This window comes from Peromyscus eremicus, chromosome 2 (genome assembly GCF_949786415.1).
Source record: "Peromyscus eremicus chromosome 2, PerEre_H2_v1, whole genome shotgun sequence".
Classification (NCBI taxonomy): domain Eukaryota; kingdom Metazoa; phylum Chordata; class Mammalia; order Rodentia; family Cricetidae; genus Peromyscus; species Peromyscus eremicus.
Window position 1 is genome coordinate 11,592,925 of NC_081417.1, and position 24,170 is coordinate 11,617,094.

Sequence of the window (24,170 nt, forward strand, 5' to 3'; positions counted from 1 at the left end):
TCTTAACATATACACAAGAGCTGGGATGTAGCTCAGTGGTATAGCACTAGTCTAGGATGCAGACCCTGGTTCCATACCTGGAACCACAAAAAAAAAATTAAAAACGAAAGGGAAAGAGAAAGAGAGAAAAGGGAAGGAGAGAAGAAGAAAGAGAAAGGAGCAGAAGACAGAGGAAGAAGAGGCAAGATCAAAGAGGAGAGGAAAGGGAAGAGGGAGAAGAAAAGGAAAGATCATAGTATCCTCAGGGGGAAGAAAGTGAAGACTATCCTGTGTTTAAAAGGATACCTGGTCCCCACACCTTCCTCCGTCCTGGCTATATTTTCATATTTGAGGTGTTCTTAATGTCTGTTCAGGACTGGAGATCGGTATAGAGTTATCTAAGCAATCACTCATTTGCCATCTCATTCCAGACTCTGGAATGTTCTCCCACTTGGCATACTCTGTCCTCTCTGCCACCACACCAGGAGAGCCATCTCCTTAAAAGCCAGCTCCTTATCCATAGCCTTTATTTTATTTTAAGATTGTTATTTTTTCCTTAATTGTGTGTGTGTGTGTGTGTGTGTATGTGCGCGCGCGCATAAAGGAGGTCAGAAGAGGGAAGAGCTAGAGTTACAGGTAGTTGAAAGCCATCTGACATGGGTGCTCGGGAACCGAACTTGGGTTCTCTCTGAGATTAATGGATGCTTTTAAGCACAGAGTCATCTCTCTAGGCCCTATATCCTTTATTTTTAAGAGCTGTGGCGAAGCACTCTTCCTCTAAATCCTGTGTAGCCACAGCACATACACACCAATAGAACACAGTCCAAGCAAATGACAGATGACTGATGGAAGTATTTTCCCTGGAATTGCATCAAGGATAATCTAGGATAACAAAGAATACAAATATCACTCCTTAACAACGTTGGAAAAAATCAAGTCAGTAATTCCATTATCCCAAATATAAATATCTCTACAGAAGCAAAGCCTCACTGCCAGAATTTAATCTTCACTCAAAATAAACCATTTCCTGTGCTTAATGGGATATAGCAGTTAAAACACCACCAAGTGGCTAAACCTACATCAACACTAGGTCAGGAAATTCTATCTGACTGCCCAGAAAGGGGAAAGACTGCTGATCCCAAAATATAATGAAACCTCCCTCAAGGCTGTGAACTGTGTACCAAGCAGAGCCACAGAATCCTTCTGCAGTTTGAGCTGCTCCATTCATGTGTCTCACCCAGCACCTCTACCTTTGGAGACTGACTAAACAAAGTGATGACATGGACTTTCAGACCCGAACAGGAGGGCAGAGCTTGCTCTGTCCTGCCCTCTGACCTCCCTTGTCTCCCTCTGCTAGGCATGATATCTTCCTTCCTCTTTGGTGTTGTATGAAGCACACTCTTCTTTCTCAGGTATGCTCGGGACAGGATGGGAGCCTGAGGTAATATGAAATGTTTTTTAAAGCAGTAGAAATGAGAGGATGTCTCCATGCCTTGGAGGGAAAAAAAAAGCAAAGAGCAAGGAGGTATTCGGAATAACCTTCCTCCACAGAAACCTGAGGCCATCTTCTCTTCCTGAACTCCTGAGGCTCGGATCAGACCCTCTTCAACACACTGCCATTCAGGTTTTCCCTCCACCCTTGAAGAGCTTCATATTGCACTTTTAAAGCCTGAGTTTGTTTTGAATGAAATGGATATCTTGAGCTTCTGAGGGGATTTTTAAGTAATTATTGAGACAATGCTGAAAAACATTCAAGTGTCATCCTGTCCAGTCCACATATGGCGTATATAGTTATACAGTAGTGATTTCAAATCATGGAGGCAGATCTGCAGATGGCGTGTGGCCAAGAGTGAGTTCATACCTAATAAGATGCACATCCACAGTGTGGATGACAGAGAAAGAAACGTAGTATTGCAGCAAATCACAAAATAGTTCTTCTTCAAAAGGTGTTAGATGATCGTTACGCTGCAATATCTGCCAGGTATCCAAGTCAGAAAGTCCACTAGATGGTTGTCTACATGATTCTATATGGAGGTGAAGTTGAGGTCTGATATAGTTAAGGTGTAAGGCCTTAGAAATTAACTAAAACAACAGGCGAGGGAAGGAGGGGAGGGAGAGAGGGAGGGAGGGAGTGGAGGAAGGCTCTTAGATCCCAGTGAACATCTGCTTCTTGGGGAGAAGCGAGATTTCTTATGGAAAGAAATAGAAACAAGTCCTGCACCAACAAGGACATCTCATCAACTCATGAACCTTTATGATGAGCCTGTAGGTACGTGACAAGAATCAGCATTGAAATGAATAGGAGAACTTGTCCTCAAAATACCACAGCTAAAGAAGTCAGTGGATTCAGCGTGCATCAGTCCATGGGATGAGCGCAAGACAGGGAACTATCAAGTCCACTGGGAGATTAGACAGGGGACAATGAATTCCACCTAGGCACGGAAACCAGAAAAATACAATGGGAGACATAATTCTTCAAGTGGGTATTGAAGAATGTATATGAATTCATAAAGAAAGAATTGCTGTAGGGAACACTTCAGATATGTGTGTGCACGTGTGTGTGTGTGTTCTCTATGACCTGAGGAGGCATGAATGCTGATTGCTTTGTGGCCTACCCCCTGTGCACTCTGGGCCCAAAAAGTAGGCAGGTGGCCTCATTAGCTGCCCCAAGCTGACATTTACTGGGCACTCTTTCGTCTTAGCACAAACATAAAATTCAAGAGTTACACATCTACTTTTAAAACAAGCATTTTCAGTAACTTGCTGAATTCTTTACTAAGTAATGAGATTCTTACAAGATTAATACTCTTACCTCCATGGGAAAAGCTTTGAAATTAACCGTGTGCTCAGAGCCACGCTGGTTTTCTCTTCCCCAGTGAAATCTAACTTCATAGAGTTCGAACTCGTGTCCCTGAGGCAGCGGTCCTCCTGACAGAACTGGAAAAAGAGGAAACTGCTGAATGATGTCATAAGCTTCACACACAGAGGCACTTGGATGCTGCTGTTGTCGTTGACCCAAAAAGCTCCCCTGGGCTCCAAAGACTGCATTTGCAAAGTCAGTGAGAAACAGTTTACAACTGAGGTCAACTTAAACTGCCCGGATTTCACTAAAATTCCTATGCTTGGTATTCAGATAGGACCTTGGTAATAATACCTATATTTTAAGTTTTTTTTTCAGTCCAGGAATAGATATGAAAATAAGTCCTTCCTGAGACCATTTTAAAAATATTTATTTTAAATTACGTTCAGGTGCTCATGGGGCAAGAACGGTATCAGATCACCTAGAGCTGGAGTTACAGTCCATTTCCAACCACCTAATGTGGGTGCTGGGAACCAAGTTCAGGTTCTCTGCAAGAGTAGTACTGCCTCTTAATCAGTGAGTCATCTATCCAGTCCCCTTACCGTGACTTTTAAGCTGGGCACTAATCAAGAGACAAGAATATGGTCAGAACCCCATACAAATCAGTCCTCTACCATTGATCTTCCAATGAACTAAGCCACATCTTTGGGTCATCCACTGGCATTAGTAGACTTTCAATCAGAGAAAAGATATAAGCTGATAAAATTGTCCAAAAAAGTTAATATTAATACAACCAGAGAGGCTGGAGAGGTGGCACACTGGTTAAAAACACTTGCTACTCTTGCAGAGGACTCCAGTTTGGTTTCCAGCACCCTCATGAGGTGGCTGACAACCTTCTGTAACTCCTGCTCCAGGAATCCAACACCCTTTCTGGCCTCCTCAGCACCCACACACATGTGGCATATTCTCTGTCTCTGTCTCTCTGTCTCTGTCTTTCTCTGTCTCTGTCTTTCTCTGTCTTTGTCTCTCTCTCTCTTACACACACACACACACACACACACACACACACACACACACACACACACAAATAAAATAAAAATAAATACAATCTGCCAAAAAGTGGTAGCACACGCCTTTAATCCCAGCACTCAGGAGGCAAAGGCAGGCAGATTTCTGTGAATTCAAGGCCAGCCTGCTCTGCAGGGCTAATTCCATGACAGCCAGGGCTACACAAAGAAATCCTGTCTCAAAAAAATTAAAATAAAAACTAAATACAATCTACTACTAAATCATAGTTTTAAAGACCAATGACCATTCAACACACGTGCCTACTCCTGGGCGAAACTGTGCTGAAAACACCAGCATCAGTCCTCCCAGGCCTCATTTAGTGCTCACTTTTGAATGGGATTTAGAACTCTGTCCCAAACAAGGACACACTAAAGTATGGTGGAAATGCATCTTCGTGATAAACTGCACTTAAGCAACTTCTTAAGGATTTTAATAGTCCCTAGAAAGAGCCTATGTAAAAACTTGAAATAAAATATATTATAAAATACAATGACTAATTTCAATGGAGATGAAGATTAATTCAAGACTTTTGCTCCTCCTTTAACAACTTCTAATTCAAAAATAATACCAGCTAAGAATTTTTAGGTTCTTTTACACAAATAGCTGGCAGCCTTCATCACCAACACCCTAGAAGAAGGGGCAATGAACAGAGCACTATTCGCTTGGGAGCCTAAAGTCTCTCTGGGATCAGCTTCATCATCACCCTCCAATACAAGTGATACAAAAGTGAACTGGCGCAGCAGTGTCTGTATGTTTGGTTAATTCTTAGCTAAGAACCTGTTCTAACTGGGCTTATGTAGATCTTCCGTCAATACAGCCAGAATGCAAATTAGAAAGAGAACAAGAAGAAACAACATGGCAGGAAGTAGAGGCAGGGTGAAGCTATCCCACACATCATACAGTCCTTGAGAGTGTCTTACAAGTTTGGTTCTCATCTTTCTATCAACTCAGGATGAAAGAGTATCCAGGAGAGATTTTAATTCTGCAAGGGGAAGTGAACAGATCCCAATAAGGGGAGCAGAATGCACGGCCAGCAGAATAAGACTATAGCAGGGAATTCAGAGCCCTTCCGTCACAACAGATTCCTAAAGTCAGAGTTCTCAACCCTATGGAGAGAGGGGAATGGTGGGCTTGAGGGACTAATGTAGTTTACCTCAGCCACTCTGTTAGCAAGCCCAGGACAAAGCCCAGAGTTGGAGCCTAACCCACCATGGGGATAAGTTAGAGACAGAGACCTAAATTTTACTGCCTTACGAGAATGAACTGAAAAAAATAATATATTCTCTAAGCCTAGATTTCTAAACTCTGGGTTCTCCTTTGAGGACAAAATTCTATCAGATTTTTCAAAAGACAATCAAAACAAATCTAAATTCACGCATCAAAAAGGTTTACAGATACTCAGAACTCTGAGGACTTGCTCTGCCTTTCTATTCTGTAAGAATAGCTTTAAGATTGTATTCCAGGCTTTTATTTCAAGACGGGGTCACAGATTCTGGATAGTCACTCCCACGCAGTCCAAACTCCATCTTGAGAAAAACAAGGAGGGAGATCAGAAGTCTACCTTCTATGTACCCTGTCACTCAAACCAGAGAGAAAAGGGGGGTCTCACACAGCACCTCAGCCAGCATCATCTGAAGAAAATGCATCTCCACCACCACCACCACCACCACCATACACAGCATGGACCTGACTTTAGCCTTCAGGGCAAATTCTGGAACTCTCCATTTTTAAAGGAAAGCAATAAAATTATCTTGGAAGAGGCTAAGCTCCATGTTGCTATGGAAAAGAACAAGAGTAGCATAAAATTATGCACAAAAAAAATAAGAAAAACAGTTAATCTAGTTGCCCAAACCCCTTCCGAGGATACACATGGACACACATTTAGAGAAGCTACAGAGAACAGTGTGCTACTTCTCATGGGAAAGGGTGATACAACTGGTTTTGACATGGATTTCAGCACAACAAATACAAATCCACCTTTCAAAACTATAAAATCAAAATGACCATACTGGGAGTCTTACACATTATTATTATGTTGTGTGGCAGGATACAGAATGAACTTGCAAAAATCAATAGCTTTTCTTTACAAGAACAATAAATCCACAGAGAAAGAGAACATGGGCACAGTCCTATTCACAACAGCCTCAAAGAAAATAAAATATCTAGGAATAAACCTAAATAAGGAAGTCAATGACTTCTATAATGAAACCTTTAAATCTCTGAGGAAAGAGAGAGAGAGAGAAAGACACTAGAAAATGGAGAGGTACCCCACACACATGGATTGGTACAACTAATACTGTAAAAATGATCATTCTAACAAAAACCATCTACATGTTCAATGTAATCTCAATCAAAATTCCTGTCTCATTCTCCATAGAAACAGAAAACTCTCTCCTAAAATTCTCATGGAATCACAAAAGACCTCAGATTACCAAAACAACCCTGAGTGAAATGAACAGTGCTAGAGGGATTGCAATTCCAGATCATCAGACTATCACAGAGCCATTATGACAAAAGCAATATGGCGCTGGCATGAAAACAGGCGGGTAGACCAACAGAGCAAAGTCCAGGATACAAACATGAACGCGTGAATGACAGCTGTCAGCCCCAAGTCTTCGCATGTGAATACATAACCTGGAGTAACTGCAGAAACCAGGAAAGTACCAGAGACATTGTTGGGGGAGGGGAAGATAGGGGAGCAGCAGGATCCCAATGATTTGAAGGGGAAAGATGGAAGTGGAGGGGGATTTTAACTAGGGAGAGGAATGGAGATAAATAAGAGAGAGGAATGGGTAAAATAACAGTAAGGATTCTGAAAAGGTCATAAGAAATCATACTGTTGACTATTTACCTAAAATCACATTTAATATACATAAGCTTGTGTATGCATACACAGATTAAATAAAATCTTCCCATGTGGGCTGACAATGATCCCCACAAGAGCCACACACCATCTAACAAAAGCCTCAACACCAAACATGAGAAGCCCCCTTTGAGTCAGGGCTATTGAAGAGACTTCCGAAACACAGACTATGTTGTTGCCCTTGATTGGCTCCCAGAAGTGGAAGGTGAGTACCAATTGCTGAAGATACCATGTACTTTGGACACAGGACCCAGAGGACCTGAGATGGATCTGATCGGAAAGCCCCTCCCTCAGATCTAGTCTTCATGGTACCAAAAGGCAAATGTAAGCTTCCAAGGGAGAGAAGCAACCAATATCCTACCCAACTACGATGCCTATAATGCAACAATGACCAGCATGTAACAATAACCCTAAGGATGCAGTAGTGGCATGCATACAGTAATCAACAGCTAATTAGTCTTACAGCCCACTCAACAAGAGAGAAATCATGCCTGGAACTGGAAATCCAGTCAACTACCAGGGCCTAGTGTCACCATGGATCTTGGAGGACCAACAACTATCACTTTACTGAACCAGAATAATTCCTAACTACATTGTATTTATTCTTATACCAGAGATAATTGTAGCTCTCAGGCCTCATCAAAGAAACTGATCTTTACAACAGAGACCGTTACTAAAAACCACAACCAATCAAAATGCAGGAAACAGAGATGGTGGTACCCAACTGATACATCTACAACACAATTCTTGTACCTAAACTCATGGATCATTGCAGAAGAGGGAACAGAAAGATTGTAAGAGTCAGAGGAAGTGTGCTCTGAGATCTTGTCTCCTAAAAATCTCAGAGAAGCTATACACATGACGTTTCATCAGCAGGGTTACCTAAACAAGACCTAAACAAGGACACTAACAACAGACATGCTAACATAGAAGGGAGAAAGCTTATGGGGCCTCAGGCCTAAACAAAGAACTATGGGTAACGAAGGAATGCGGAAAGTGGGGGAAATGGTCTTCCCCAGGGAAGAGCTTCCTGTTGGTCAACCCTGAGATTATATACGTTCAGGTTATATGGACTGAGTATGTTGTATTTATGAATTTAGGAGTGTGTGTGTGTGTGTGTGTGTGTGTGTGTGTGTGTGTGTGCGTGTGTGTGTGTGTGTGTGTGTGTGTGTGTGTGTGTGTGTGTGCCGTGTGTGTGATAACATGTTAAAGAAAAAGAGGCCACGACTTTAGAGCAAGTGAAGGGGTATGTGGGAGGGCTTGGCAGGAGGAAAGAGAAAGGGGGAAATGATATGATTATATTATAATTTTAAAAATAAAAGAATTATTACCAAAATCTTTTTACAATGTTTCTGTTTGGGGGAGACTTTTATTGGAGTAAGGGGAATGTTTGAGTTAGTTTCTCAAGACAAAATTTCACTGCATAACCCAGGTTGGCCTTGAATCTTCCTGCCTCTGCCTCCTGAGTTCCTGGATTACAGGCATATGCCTGCACACCAGCTCCTGAATGTGTTTAAAACAATTAAAACTTCAATTTAAAAGACAAAAAAAACTCATTCTTATGCATGGTTGTATGTGTATTGTGTATGTGAACATGTGTATAGAGACACAGATGTGTACACAGATGTGCACTAGGAGTTGGGTTTCATGCTCTATCACTCTCCACTTTTATTCTCTTGAGACAGGTTCTTTCATTGAGCCTGGAGATAGACTGGAAGCCATCAAGCCCCAAAGATCCTCCTTTCTCCTTGTACCCTCCACACACCCCCACACAGTGTAGGTATTTACACGCATATGTGTTGTAATATCCATCTTTCTACTGTAGGTGCTGGGAGTTGGAAATGACCTCAGGTCTTCAGGCTTACACAGCAAGGTCCTAACCCATGGGCCCATCTCTCCAGTCCCAGAGATCCTGTTTTTAAATGTGGTACAAACTCAAACTGCACAGGCCCATGTTTTGATAGGATGGTACTCAAAACCCATGGGACTCATTTACAATATTTTTTTATCATCTATTACATGACACCAGGCAGTGTATAAAATGCTTAGGATACAATGATTTTAACAAAACAGACAGAATTCCTGGCTTCCTGGACCTCACATCCATTTAGGTTGAAACTGAATTCGTCTACTCATGGAGATCAAACACTGGCGAGGAATATTTGTTCACTGGGTGGCAGTCTCATTGGCTACAGTTAACTGTGTTCCTGGAATTATAATGAAACGACAGGGTCCTCGTGGACCACACATGCTGTGAGGGTATGTGGGCGCACAGGAGGAAGGCATTATTCCCCCGTCCGTCCTCAGGGAGAGGAGGCAAAGAGGTGCTCTTGTCCAGGTGCCAGGGTCTGGGTATTTTTCACTTTTGCTGCTGGTTAACAACCCCAAAGTAAACCATTCTAACACCGTGTAGCCACAAAAGGCCATTTAAAAAAGAAGAAGAAGACAAAACACTGAATTTAGTTTGAGGTGCCAAGTAAATGCACTTCCTATCCATCATCCCTCGAGATTGATTGTTCATACACCAAAATCAATTGTCACTCTGACCCCAGCCATTGAAATCCACTAAAGATACTACACTCCCTTTCTACAGATGCTGTTTGGAAGGAAAACAGTCAACCCAGCGGGAGCTTTCCCACACCGCACTACGTTCTGGACAGTGATGCTTGGACACTGCTTGGCACAGTCCTTGTTGGGACGACATCGATGTCAGTGAAATTACAATGAAACAACATGGGATGGCCCTGATGAGAGACGCATTTCCACAGAGTGACTAAGTTGGGAGAAGAACCTGCAACTGCCTGACGCCGTTGCTTCTGGTCCCCATTTCTTGTCTGTCCTTTAATGGACCTTGCCGTGATGCTTAAGAGACACAGAAAGAGCTTGCAAAGGAAGCTCTACAAAATTTGAGAATCATATGACAGCCTGATGAACAAACATCTACCTAAACCTGTCGAAGCCTCATAATCCTTTGATGAAAACAAATTTACCATGTAATTCAAAAGCAGCAACTGGAGAAGAACTCCTTCACATTTCATTTGAACTGAGCACACATTCTGAGTGGAATGACCACAGGGTACATAAAGCAAAATGATCCAACCTCAGCATAAACCAGGTCTCCCCAGTGCAGACAGGCCTCCCCAGTGCAGATAGGCCTCCCCAGTGCAGACAGACATCCCCAGTGAAGACAGGCCTCCCCAGTGCAGACAGACATCCCCAGTGCAGACAGGCCTCCCCAGCACCTAAACAGTGTTCCCAAGAAGAAGTATCAGAGACAGTGAAGAGAATGTTTGGACAGTAGGAGGACACCCAGCTCGGGCCAAGTGAAAGCCAGGTAGCATGCACAGAACCAATGAAGACTTCCTGGGATGACAGCCAAGCTGAACCTTGAAGAATATGCTAATATTTATCTATATTCTAATAGAAAACAGCAGCCAATGCAGGAAGAGTCTGGGAAAGGCTCGAGATACTGACTGGTTCACATGTGTTCTGAGAAGAAAACTGTTTAGTCACCAGTGATCAGAGGCTCCACACCAGGCAGGCAGGATTAGGAATGACTGTCTAGCCTAAACTTAGATTGGAAGTTACAAATAAATAAAGTTGCTATAAGAAGTTACAGTGGGTAACACAAATGGTCTCGAGTGATTTTCAGTTTCTCCTATGCTAATAGACAGTTAAAAATCCCTTTACTGAGCACAGGGGACTTGCTGTAACCCCAGTACTCAAAGGGGAAACAAGAGGGTGGAGAACTGGAGTTCAGCCTGGGCTAATAGCAAGACCACATTTCATTAAAAAAAAAAAAAAGTATTTACCCTTTGTAGTTAGATGGAGTAATGTGCTATCATATGGGCTTGGGCAGTGCCACACATCTAAGTACTACACTGTTCCACTAGAAATTTATCCTTACCTGTAATCACCTTCTATGGTTTCTATTACCTTCATTCAACCACAAACTGAAAGTACTGAATCAAAATTTTCAAACATAGAGACTTCACCCATATAATTTTTATTTCAGCATATGTTTATAACTTTTTATATGATTATTACATAGTACTGCTAATTTTGTACTGTGTGCCTCACTTGTAAGGTAAACTTGATCATAAGTGTATATAACTAGAAAAACAGTATAGAGAAAATTTAGCACAGTCTTTGGGATCCGAGAACATATCCACTGTCAATAAATGAGAACTGGTATCATTATATTTTAATATTTATGCTATTTTTCCTATCATCATAAATACGTTTAATTTTCTTATTCTATATACCTCAGATGTGAAGATTCCTGCTATTCATCAGTCCTGAGAAATCAAATGATGTATGTGATAGCTTTAGATAACTTCTTCAGCTCAAGGAGATGGGGCAAGTGGCCTGGTCAATTAATTACCAGTAGGATGTGAAAATGGGCCAAACTCCAGGCCCAGTGTGACTCTGCCGCTTCTGAGCAGACCTGATACAGAGACAGACAGTGACAGGACCCAAACCATGGTCCAGTCTCGAGGTCTCCACTCCTGCCCATCTCTACCCACCCCCTCCTCTCCCCTACTCCACACACTCACTCATCACTAGTGCTCTGCAGACTATCCCTCAGAAAAGCCCTGGGTCAGCCCTACTTTCCTGCCGGGTACCGAAATGGCCTCAGTCTTTGGGTCACTTCGTTTCTTGCCCTGAGTTTAACCAGATCCTAATCTCTCCTACATCCCAGCTCATCCTGTGCTACCATGTTAACTTTCCTAATTCAACATGCTACTTAAGACACCTGTGGGGGAGGAGTCTCGTTCTTTAGACTCTGTTCACGATCCCTCAAGACTGGTCTAACACACCCTCACTCTTGAATTTCCCATTGAGCCCTTCACCACAAATACATCTTTCAGGTCTGCTAAAAGATCTGCCTTTCCTTGTACCACCATCTCTACATTTCCCCCATATCCTTGTGCGTTCTGTAGCTCTCTGCTCCATATCTCACCAACCTATAAGCATATTTACCCTTCAAGATGGCTTCAAATCCTACTTCCTCCCCAAACCCTCCTCTAATAATTTTCCCTGAACAATCTCACTTCAATAGCTCTGTCTCTGACTTCTATTTACCACACCCAAAGCATGTAACTTTTTGCATAAGATAAAAATATAATCTTGCCAAATGCACTCTGCCAGCCAAAGGAAACCAAAGAGTAAATGTGTTTGCTGCACAGGTACACCTCCAGCTTCTCCTGACACATCAAACATCTGGCACACCAGGCATGCTCTGTCCAGGCCCTCCCCTCCCATCACTACAGGTAAATCAGACAGCCAGTAGCGATTTCCAGTCTTGTGTTCTCCTAGCTAAGAGTGTCTGCTTAGGCTTTACAGACAAAGGAGTTTACACTGCTGTGGTAAGCAATCAGTAAGTGTTGAGAGGTGAAGGACAGGACTTTTCTGGAGTTGAAGGAACACATGTATCATGTTGGGGAATATTAGTTGAAGATGGGTTACATTTGTTTATGTTGAGGAACATTTGTTTAGTGATGCAAAGATGTGTTGCATCCTTTTATGTTGCATTTGTTTAACTCTGTGAAGCTGTGTTACTGTGCCTGTCTAAAACACCTGATTGGCCTAATAAAGAACTGTACGGCCAATAGCTGGGCAGGAGAGAGAAATAGGTGTGGCTGGCAGGCCGAGAGACTAAATAGGAGGAGAAATCTGAGAAGAGGAAATAGAGAAAAGAAGGAGAGAGGACATCAGGAGCCAGCCACCCAGCCACCCAGCCACCCAGCCACCCAGCCACCCAGCAAGCCATGGAGTAAGAAGTAAAGAAAGGTATATAGAATAGAGAAAGATAAAAGCCCAGAGGTAAAAGGTAGATGAGATAATTTAAGTTAAGAAAAGCTGACTAGAAACAAGTCAAGCTAAGACCAGGAATTCATAAGTAAAAACAAGTCTCTCTGTCTGTAATTATTTGGGAGCTGGGTGGTGGGCCCCCCAAAGAGTAAGAGTTAAAAAAAAAAAAGAGTGTCAGAAAGGAAAAATGGCCCCTGCCTGACGGAATGACAGTGGTGTTCCAAAGGATGCCTGTGAAAGCCTGATACATATGCTCTGTGTAGGTCCAGAACTCTAAAATAGACGTAATGGGGAAGCCACAGAACTTTCTGGCTTGTGGAATTGCTCAAGGGCAGAATGTGTTCCTCAGTGAAGACTGACTTTCCTTCCCTGGGCTGTTCAAGCAGAGGCTGTCCCAGCCTGCCACAGCATGCAATGTAGGGCCTGTCTGTTGATGGAAACAACACAAAGCAGAGCAGCACACAGTCTCTACACTGTAGTGCCTGTGTGGGAGGGGCACTGAGGAGGAAGCCTAGACAGGCCAGGATGCTAAGGACGTGAAGAACTGGCAGGAAGAAGGCAGTCAGAACTAAAACGACCCTCGGACAACTGTGTGAGAGACCAGCTAGAGGGTTTCCACACATCATTTCAAACGCAGCAAAGCTGGAGTCTGATAGGCTTTTACAGTTCCCACTGGGGAGAGCACACGGGAAGATCATCAGTGGCCTCAGCCTGAGAAAGGCTCATCAGAACTGCATGGTAGGGAGGCTAGTCCCTGGGCTCAAAAACGCCTCAAGTTCATGGCAAGGCAGCGTTTTCAGATGGGACCATATACAGGACACTAACAACTTTAGCTTGTGAAGCATAAACACTGAAATTATACTGCAAAAATGGTGTCCTCGTTTAGGTAATTCTTTGTGAGGTTTTTTTTCTTTTCTTTTTTTTTTTTTACAATAAAAACAGGAAAAAAATAAAAAGAAAAGAAAAAAATGACTAAATGTCCACAGCCTCAGGCATTCTCAAAGAAACTAAGATCTCAACACAGCAGGTAGTAAAAAGTCAGTTTTAATTCCTTAAAAAAAAAAAAAAAAAAAAAAAAAAAAAACAGCCGGGCGTTGGTGGCACATGCCTTTAATCCCAGCACTCGGGAGGCAGAGCCAGGTGGATCTCTGTGAGTTCGAGGCCAGCCTGGACTACCAAGTGAGTTCCAGGAAAGGCTCAAAGCTACACAGAGAAACCCTGTCTCTAAAAACAAACAAACAAACAAAAAACAAGAAACAACAACAACAAAAAAACCACTTGCACTTATCCTGTGAATATTGTTTTTTACTTTAAAAGGATAATTTGTGGGCCAGCAAAATGACTCATCAGGTAAAAGCACTTTCTACAAAGCCTGATAATCTGAATTTGATCCTAAGAACCCATGTAAAGGTAGAAGGAGATGTAGGGCCCTCTGACCTCCCCATGAATAGAGCCACAACACACACACACACACACACACACACACACACACACACACACACACACAAACACACACACACCATACACACACACTAATAACAAAAACAATAAGTTTTTAAAAAGCATGTGAGTGGGACATGGTGCTCATGCCTATAACACTAGCATGTGGGAGACAGAAGCAGAAGGATTGCTGGGAGTTCAAAACCATCTCCAATACACAGTGATTTTCAGTCCAGCCTGGATAACTAACTGAGATCCTATCTCAAAAACAAAACAAAAAAATAACCAACAGATTAATAAATGAATGAAACTTAAAAGACATCACACTGTTATTAGGGAGAACCTTCTTCCTCAAAGTTCTTCCATCCCTCTTCAAACCTCACGACACAAAAGAGCAGAATGTGCAAGGGCAGAATGGCCAAAGGTGGAATTTAAAAGCAGCAGAGAAAAGCCAAAGAAACCAAGGGATCCTCTGGTTGGCCTGAAATTCTGACTTAGTGAAACAGCAGAGATGCCCCCTGGAGGCACACCCACCACAGGACATGGCCTACTGAAGCCAGCTCCCAAGTCCAGCCATGCTAGAGATGCTTAGGCGATGAGCATTCTACCCTGGAGAATGGAAAGAGTGTTCCCTTTACCCTCTGCAACTTGAAGATGTTAGGGTCCTGGAGAAGTTTCACAAAAGACCATCATCCACATATGCAATCAGCAAGACCATTTATTATCCCAGCACGCTGGGGCCGTCCATCCTACACAGAGGCAAGATGGCGAAGACCCTGAGAGAGATGTGTGGGCTTCTTTTAAGCACAGGCAAGGGGAGGTCCTAAGGCAGTTAGGTGACTTTAGATATGATTGGCTCAAGCAAGTGGCAGTCATATCAGCACATTCTAATTGGCCAGGGCTAGTTAGAGGCTGGCCAGGGTACAGTTTTCCAGGCCTGGACAAGTCCCTGGCTTTGTCCTAGAGCTGCTGTGGAGGCTGGCTGGCCTAGCATGTACTAACTGTGGGGGCTGGCTCCGTGGCCCATCCTATCTCCTTTGTCCCTGTTGTCAGGGGCACCAGTGATTAATTGCCCTTTGCCTGTGGGTCTTCCTCAAACACTGCCTGCTCGGTTCCATAAAGCAGGGTCCAAGGCTTGATCTCTGAGAGAAGACTGAGCAGCCTGTTATGGCGTCTGCTCAGTCCTCACATAGGACACAGCTATGAGGTGCTGTCTATGCAGCAGAGCATGTTCTCCTCAGATGCTGCATCTGTACAACCCTGAGCTGAGACTTCCCAGATTTCTGGAAATCAGAAACTCCTTGTGGTGGTGTAAAAGAAAATGGCCCCCGAAGGGAGTGGCACTAGTTCGAGGTGTGGCTTTGTTGGAGGATGTATGCCACTGTGGGGGTGAGCTTTGTGGTCTCCTCAACTCAAGCTAAACCCAGTGAGATAGACCACTTCCTCGTGCCTGTGCAAGATGTAGAACTGTCAGCTCCTTCTCCAGCACCATGTCTGCCTGCATGCCGCCACATCCCACCATGATGATAGTGGACAGAACCTCTGAACTGTAAGCCACCCAACTAAATGCTTTCCTTTATAAGAGTTGACGTGGCCACAGTGTTTCTTCACAGCAACAGAAACCCTAACTGAGACGTTCCTGTCATTTATAAATCACATTTTGTCATAGCAGCCAAAAGGAAAGGCACACCAGGGCAGCCTCAGAACTGAGGGGCACTGGGTGTGCCTGGATGTGAGTGGAGGCACAGAGTGGGAAACTATAAACAGGAAATGAAGACCCCTAGAAAGAGTGGTTCACTCTGCACCGCGTTCTCCACAGGCAAACAGCTGCCTTCGTAGTCCCTGGCAGGTGAATAGAGAATACGAACACAGCGGATGGTGACATTCCCTTGGCTGTTGACAATGGCCAGAATGCAAACATCCACAAGTGGGACAACCCTCCCTCCTCACCCACCCACTGCCCCCTAGAAAAGCGGAAATAGCAAGCAGGTAAAGTCCCAGGACACTGAGCCAACCTCCAGAGCTATCTCTGCCACACAGCTAGGTCACTGTCTGATTCCATTGCTGACCATGTGACCAGATGGCAGCCCCTCCCTTCAGGAACCAAGCTTCTAGACCGCATTTTAGAGTCACTCTTAGCAGCAGAGAGCTGGACACTAGGTGCTTGACAAGAACCTCCAAGTGAAAGGATAGAGCTGAGCTGATAGAGAAGGAACCCAGAATAAACAAAAACCCAGGAAGAAGGCAACAGAAAAGAATGAAGAAAGGTCTCATTTTCATGAAACACTGAATTGGTGAAATTCAAAAGGAAATTAATTCGAACAATCAGTATCAGTTTTTAGAAACTAAAAGTGAGAGAGAAAAGTGAAAATGTGTGTGTTTTAGCTTTTCAGTGTCAGTCCAGACAGAGAAGAACAGCTCCAAGGGGCAGCAGAAAGGACAAGAAGGAAGGACCACGTGATGCCTTTGAATGTGCCGAGACAGGACCTATCATCTCTCAGAGTTAAAAGTGAGTTCCTGTTAGGTAACTTTAAAAATAAATAAACAAAAATATAGTAACTCCAGGGGAAAACATTGTTCCATAAAGAAAAACAGAATATAGTCTCAGGCAGAAATGGCAGGTGCAAGGTCATAGTAATAATGTTTTGAGTATTAATTTTAATAACTATAATTTAGGCATGTGGGGCAAAACCAGGACAGGAGAGGCTTATAAGAAGACCCACCTTCCCTTCCCCAGCAGGGAGCCTGGGGAGCTCCTAAATATCAGAGCAAATAACATAAACACGTTATTAAGAAACACAAGAGAAACCATTTTAAAACGTTCATCCCTGAAAACAAACACCTAAGTCACATACAGACTGAGCAGATTGTATTTATACATTTAGGAATACATATGTACATACATTTACATATATGTATATAACAATGAATGAAAAAACAAGAAAGGGTATATGGGAGGGTTAGGAGTAAGGAAGGGAAAATTATGTTATCATATCATAATTACAAAAAACAAATATATAATTCTTGAAGGTTCAAAGTAGTTGTTACTAGAGAAAAACAGAAGTTGTAGGTGGTATGAGATAGGCTATAGCTAGGGTAGAGAAAAATGTAGAAAAAGCTAACTATTCAAATTATGTCTGTAGTCCATTTTGATAAAGAAAAAACTTAATTAAATAAATAATGGTGTTTAGAGTTTAAAAACAATTCCTTAGAGAAGCTGAAATATCCTAGAAAAAAAGTAATAAACTAATCAAGACAGTCTTTCAGTTACTTGGCTTTTTTAGATAAGTGTTAACTGTATAGACCAGGCTAGCCTGGACTCAGAGAGGTCAACCTTCCTCTGCCTCTGGAGCGCTGGGAGTAAAGGTGTGCACCTCCATGCACAGCACGAATTAACTTTTAAGTTTGCTGAAATATTAAAGGGAGAGATCACTCAGTGACTGAAAGAGCCAGGGCGCATGCGGGAGGAAAGCTCCCAGAGGAGAGGAGGACAGAGCCTGCATCAGGACAGATGCACAGGCAGCTCTTGCTACCACTCAGGAGTGGAGGGCAGGGCAGAAGAGGGGCAGAGGAATACACAAAGTACAATGCAGAATACACAGTGATCAGAGGTAACATCTCCAAAACATTCCGATTTTCGCTCAAAGTTCAATGTGTGAACTTAGGGAAAAAACAAACTAACTCCACCCACACAGACTGTCCTTCGGGAGCTGTCCCCACCTTGATTAAACTCAACAGCTGCAAAGAATATATGTTCTCTCTCACAGACTTCGATTAAAGCTCTGAAACATGATGACTTAAAGGAAGGAATCAATGCTTTCCTTGTCCAGTGACAGACCTAAAGGTTTTATGGGTTGGAACACCTCCTTTATCAATTTGGAATTAATGCAAGGACAGCCTGTTTGTGAAGCACGTCAACATTCAACATACTCGAAAGTCACAATCTTCCCAAGATGAAAACAGTCATTATTCCCCTTGAAAAACACAATGTTAATGCTTATTTCTTTAAAAAAAAAAAAAACTGCTTTTATCTCTCCTACATTTAAGCTGAAATCCAGTTTCCCCAGAAATTTAATTTTTCCACAAAACATTTCAGATTCATTTCATCTAGGTTCAAGAAGTTAAAAATAAACAAAACCAAGAGCTAGGTTTCCATATAAATATCTGGCTGAGTTCAGAGGATGCTTTTAACTGTTATTAAAATTATTCTTGTCAATAATAGAGAAGGGAAATTTAATTTGAAAGGTTTATCTTGAATACCGACATCAATGACATCTATAAATTCTGATCTTTGGTTTCACAAACTGTGAAATAAAGAATTATAATTAAATGATTTCAGCTAATCAGTAATTTAGAACAAAATGCACAGCAGAACAACTCAAAGAAGCATGCCTGTGTACGGACTCTGTTCCTCACAGGTCAGTAAATGTTTGTTCAAGCAACAGAGGCTGCGCCAGGCACAGCTTTGGGAGGACAGCCAGCTGAGACAGCCTCCTTCACCCTCTTAGCCCTTCACACTATTTCAGAAAACAATCCCCCGAAAACACAAAGAACTATGAAAATAGGAACTGCACTGGTGCCACCTTTTAAACCACACAAATTGAATCAGAGATTGTCCACTTGCTCACAACAGCGCAGAAACATGCTTTCCAAAATACCTGATTTTGACTTCAGGATAACTTGAATGGTGTGTCCATCATTGGTGACTTCACAGTCCCGGCAGACCACGTAATTTGGAGACAGGCGGACATCCAAGAGCGAGGGGTCATACCTGGCTTCTCTGGAGTTTAGGTTGATAGGAGACTGGTACTCCCCGTTAGCATCAGGAAACACCAAGCCCCACTCAACACCTGATGAGAAAATGATGAAAATTGAGAACAGGATTTTTTAAGTTAATAACAGTAAAATATAACATAAAAACTCATAATCCTTGACATTATAGCTGTGACTACCACGTGAACACAAATGAAATTTGAGAAATGTGTATGGGTTTTTACATTCATTGTGTGAGTGATCTGTTGTTAAATATAATACCACACACAAAATCTTTTACTGCGTGTTTATATCTGTGCACACAGATGCCTTGATTTAGGGATTTAGGAAACTTAAGTCATCTTTAAGTGATTAGAAAAAAAAAAAAACACAGAAATTTCCTCTGCTCATCAGTTCAATTATAATGCAATACTTAGAAAATATCCGCAACGCTCAACAAGCTCAGAGACAGCGGAAACCCGTAATGCTAAGGAGTACCATTTGTTTAAAAAGCAAATACAGTATCCCATAATACATTTATGAACTCCGTTGCACTGTTTTTTTTTTTCCCCGTGTATACAGTAAGCATGGACACTAATGGCTATTAGGAGCCCTGGGTCTTCAGGGACAGATTTAGGAAACTCCTTTTAAAGTCACCAAGAGCACTGACTGAGCTTGCAATCCGGGACGCGTTTTCTAAAGCGCATTTGGTTGGACTTCCCAAGACAAGAAAGCAGCTGGGTTTCAGGTCTGCTCCGGGCTGGGCTGCCTGGGTGCAGCAGGTGCGAGCCGCAGAGGGGCAGCTCCGGAGGGGAAAGCGCGGGACCGCGTGGGGCAGAGAAGCCGCGGCAGCAGCCCCGCGAGCCTACCTTCCTCGTAACCCCACTCCACGCCCTCCTCCTCCTCCTCCTCCTCGTCTTCCTCCTTCTCGGGGAAGGCGACTGCATCCTCGATGAAGCTCAGGTCAGCCATGGGCAACTGTGCGGCGCGGACGCGGCAGGCGCGGGCTGGGGGCCGCGCGGAGCCTGGCAGTCCCCGCGAGCGCCAGCGGCGGCGGGTCGGGCACGGGCGAGCGTTTTAAGGCCGGTGGGGGGCGTGTCCGGCACAAGGACCCGCCCCCGACTCACACCCCTCAACACAGGAACACACCGAGCAGCCTGCCAAAGCCGAGCTGGGGCTGCTGCTCCCCAGAAAGCCTGCTGCGCCTGAGACCTCAGAACCCTCCCAGAAACCGCGGGACCCCAGGACACGCCTGGCCCGGGCGCTCCTAATTGCTCCAGGCAATTCCCTGAAGGGCGGATGGGTTGCCTTGCTTTGGGAGGGGGCTTGAAGACCGTGACTCAGTAAGACTCTGGTCAAACGGTTTACTTCCCATCATTTACCCGTTAGTTTTGTTGGGGCTTGGTTTTGTGAGACAGGGTCTCAAGGAGACCAAGCTGGCTTCAAACTCCTCCCCGTAGAGAAAGGGATGACCTTGAACTTCACAGGCTTCCGCTGCGCAAACACTGGGATTGCAGGAATGCACTACCATGGCCTGGGGAGCTGTCTTTGAGAGCTGGTTTTACTTTTTAATTCGTCCTTAGAGCACAGTGAAAATGAGTATAGAATTTTTTCCCCAAGAAATTCATATAAACATCTCAGAAAAAAAAATTAGCATCAAGAAGTGGGTATAGTTTGGGAGGTTTATACTAAATGTATTTCAATGATGAAATAGGGTGTTTGGTTCCACTTTCTTAAGTTTGTGGTACTGCTGCAGACTCACCTTACTGCGTACACAGCTCCCAAGCCCTCGTGAAATGCACACATTACGAAACAAACAGGAACTTTCCCAGATCCAATGAGGTCAAGTCGTTACCTCTGAACCATGTTTCCCAACCACAGGCTAATGCTTCATTCTAATGAGCTGGCCCTGTTCGCTAACCCTAAGCTCCTTTACTCCACGTTTCTAGGAGATGTATTTGCATAATAAGCTCGGCTTCAGGCCTGGAGTACTATTTAGGTTTTATATACCCTGTGCACACTCCAAAATGTCTGTGAGGAAATTAATGGACTGTGGTTCCTAGATCATAACATCTTTATGCAAGCTAGTTCCTCAAACAGGATGGAGGTGATTAATTGGGGAACTTTAAAGTGCTGGGTTCCTATCCTTCACTGCCTGCTAGAATCTTAACTTTCAAAAAAAAAAAAAAATGACATCACCATCTGTTACATACATCTTCAGAAAGCCGATGGAGGCTAAGGAGAAAAAGTCAGGAGATGACCAGCTTCAGCACTGATACAACCTGTGGGTTTCAAGCATATGTAATTTCTTTATCACAGAGGCTGTACAACTGGCTTTGCCATCCAGAGGACAGAAATAACCAGACACTAAATTCAGCCTGCATTCTAACTAAGCCTTCCCACATATTTAGCGGCATTGTATCCTCTGTCTTAATAAGCCCCAGGCAGACCGATGCAGCCCACTCTCCCATAAGCACTGAGGAAAAACATCCACCAATATTACAGATGTTCCTCTAAAGGGAGTTTTGCATTTCTTTTTCACTTTACTTGAAAACTTTTTCACAAGACTGGGTTTGTTTTGAGTTTCTTGTATATATTTTCACATTAATCAAATGTCATAGCTTATGAAGTCCATGCGAAGGTTATACAGGACGTCTATGATAAAATCCCTGGGCCATTCTGAACTCATCAATAACATTCCCCTATGCCTCCCAAATGAGCATAGATGTGACCTTGTGGCCCATTGTGTGACCACTAATTGCATTTAAAGTACATGAACATGGAAGTGTTTACCAAATCAAATGACTGCAGACTCTCCTTGGCCGCTAAGTTTTCCATAAGTAAATGGTGTGCCATATTTACAAGAGATAGGCTGAAAGTTTACATGTTTAATATTAAAGTTTGCAGCCAATAGTGTCACATATAGCAACAAGGCACTATATTCAAAAAACGTGGCTCTGTGTGAGACAAGCATTTGTTTGGCCCACATTCGTTCTTTCTGGATTTTCAACCTCATTTGTATAATGTAACTCAAGCAAGCAGTACCTCCAGCTACATATGAGCCGTTCTGCTTTGCAACCAAATATTCAATTACCATCCTTAATTGCTTTGAGACTGTATGCTTCACACACTGCTAATTATCAACACCTTAAGCCCTCTCATAGGTCCCCTGCTGTATCACCACCAAGATGGTATTTCTAGTTCTAGCTATTATAAAGTTCTGTCATCAGAAAATCTAAACACAGATCAAAGATATAGGCCAATTCTTTAATTGACAGGCTAGAGCAAGAACTGCCAAATCCAATGTCAGAATCTAAAAATATCCATGCTTCATATTATGAACGGAAGTATCTACTGGCTTGGGGTCCCTCTTAAGCTAATGTCGAATTTGAGTCTTTAAATTGTCATCATTTGTTCACAGTGTTTGCATAACTGAGGTCACACCATATCTTCAGAACAATTTCTTAAAACCAAGATCTGTATAACTAACTGTCATTTGCTATAAGCAGAGATCCCTGGAAGGAACAATCTCCACTAGATGTCAGAGGAGCAGAGAGAGTGGGATCTCTTCTCGGAGATGCTGCATTCCCCATCCTCCCAATCATCTTTCTCACCCTTGTCTACTCTACCAAGACTTGCTTAGTGCATGGGTGAGTTTAGATCCTGCTGTCACCTTCTTCACCTTGCATGCTCCTCGTCCTCTGGGAATTCCTTGACAGGAGAGCTAGCCTGTGCATGACAAATGCTCTCTATGTGATTTTAATTCCGAATCTTCAGCAGTAGAGTCCGTGGATGACCCCAAAGGAATAAAACCTACTTCTGCCCACAAACAAGTCACAGTTTCACTGTTAAAATGTCATCGTGCATTTTGTTTTACTTAACTTTCGCTGCTTTCCCCATCCCCCTCCTCCTCTCTTGATGGTCTTCTTCCACCTCACAGACAGTATCTCCTTCTGCACCCATGGCACATCTGTTCCACTGCACTCCCTTGTTGCCTCCTGCCCCTTGCCCATAAGCCTCTTCCTCTCTCTAATATACACCCCTTTGTACTTTCAGGTCCCATATGTATGTGTGTGTGCACATATATACATTTAGACCTGCGTTTCACATATAAGAGGAAAATGGGTGTCTTTCTGAGTCTGGCTTGTGTGGCATAACATAATGCGCTCTAATTTGTTCACTTTTCACTTTTCCTGCAGGTGTCATAATTTCATTCTTCCTCATAACTGACTAAAATTCCACTATATGTGTGTACATTTACTTATTGGTGGACATCCAGTCTGGCCCATTTCCTGGGGGTTGTGAATAGAGCAGCAATAACCATGCAGGTACAAGTGTCTCTGTGGTGTGCCGACTTAGATTCCTTCCAGTGTGTACTCAGGACTGGTACAGCTGGATCATATAATAGTTCTCTTTTCCAGATTTTCTTGAGGAATATCCACACTGACTTTCCTAGTGGGTGTACTATTCCCACCAACAGTGTATAAGTGTTCCTCCCCACGACGGGCACAGACACAATGGTGTGTGTGATTGTATCACAGTACTGGGGAGGCAGAGACAGGCAGATCCCGAGGCTTGACACTCTAGCCCGGTGAGAGACCCTGTTTCAGAAACAACATAGACGGCTCCAGAGGATGACACCCCAAGTTATCTCTGGCTTCCTGAATGCACACACACACACACACACACACACACACACACACACACACACACACGGGAGGAGAAAGACAGAGATCATCTTTCCCCAATCCCCACCACATTTGTTATTTGTTTTATTGAGGACATTCCAACAGCGAGATAGAATTTCCAAAATGTTTAATTTGTGTTTCACTGGTGGCTAAGGAGGTTGAACACTTTCTCCGGTTTCTATTTGGCCATTTGTATTTCTTCCCTTAAGAGTTTTCCAGTCACTTCATTAGCACATTTATTGCAGTGTTTAATTTTTGGAGTCCTTTATGTACTTAGCTATCTAGATGTCAATCCTCTGTTAATGTATAGTTGGCAAAGTTTCCTCCCGTTCTGCAGGGAGCCTCTTTACTTTATGGACTGTTCCCTTTGCGGCCCAGAGGCTTCGTCCTTGCACACAAACGTGCATGCTTGTTTGTTAATCTTGGAATTGTTTCCTAAGCTATTGAAGTCTTCTTCAGAAAGTTCTTGCCCATTCCCCTCTTGAAATATTTTTCTTGTATTTTCTTCTCGTAGTTTTAGAATTTCAGGTTTTGCATTAAGGTCTTTGACACTTTTGGAACCGAATTTTGTGCCTAGTGAGAGATAGGGAACTGATTTCACTCTTCTACATGGGGCTAACCAGTTAATATCAAATTAATATGGCTAGAAGAGACATGACACCTTTTTAGTTTTTTTAATTATTTTGCTGTATGTTTTGCCTGGTGTCTCCAGAAACCAGAAGAGAGTGTCATCTCCCCTGAAACTGGAGTTGCATAGACAGTTGTG

At 43.1% G+C, this 24,170-nt stretch overlaps 1 protein-coding gene across 1 annotated transcript in view; it reads right to left on the reverse strand.

The window, feature by feature from the left end:
* Ca8 (carbonic anhydrase 8) overlaps positions 1-19,754 on the reverse strand; it is an 82,114-nt gene extending 62,360 nt beyond the window's left edge. Inside the window, exons 1-3 of the mRNA XM_059255648.1 lie at positions 19,586-19,754; positions 18,623-18,814; positions 2,792-2,916 (exon numbers count right to left, since the gene is read on the reverse strand). Coding sequence (XP_059111631.1) covers positions 2,792-2,916; positions 18,623-18,814; positions 19,586-19,688 — 420 coding nt within the window. The 5' untranslated portion in view covers positions 19,689-19,754. The remainder of the gene's footprint in view (positions 1-2,791; positions 2,917-18,622; positions 18,815-19,585) is intronic.
* Positions 19,755-24,170: the final 4,416 nt, after the last annotated feature.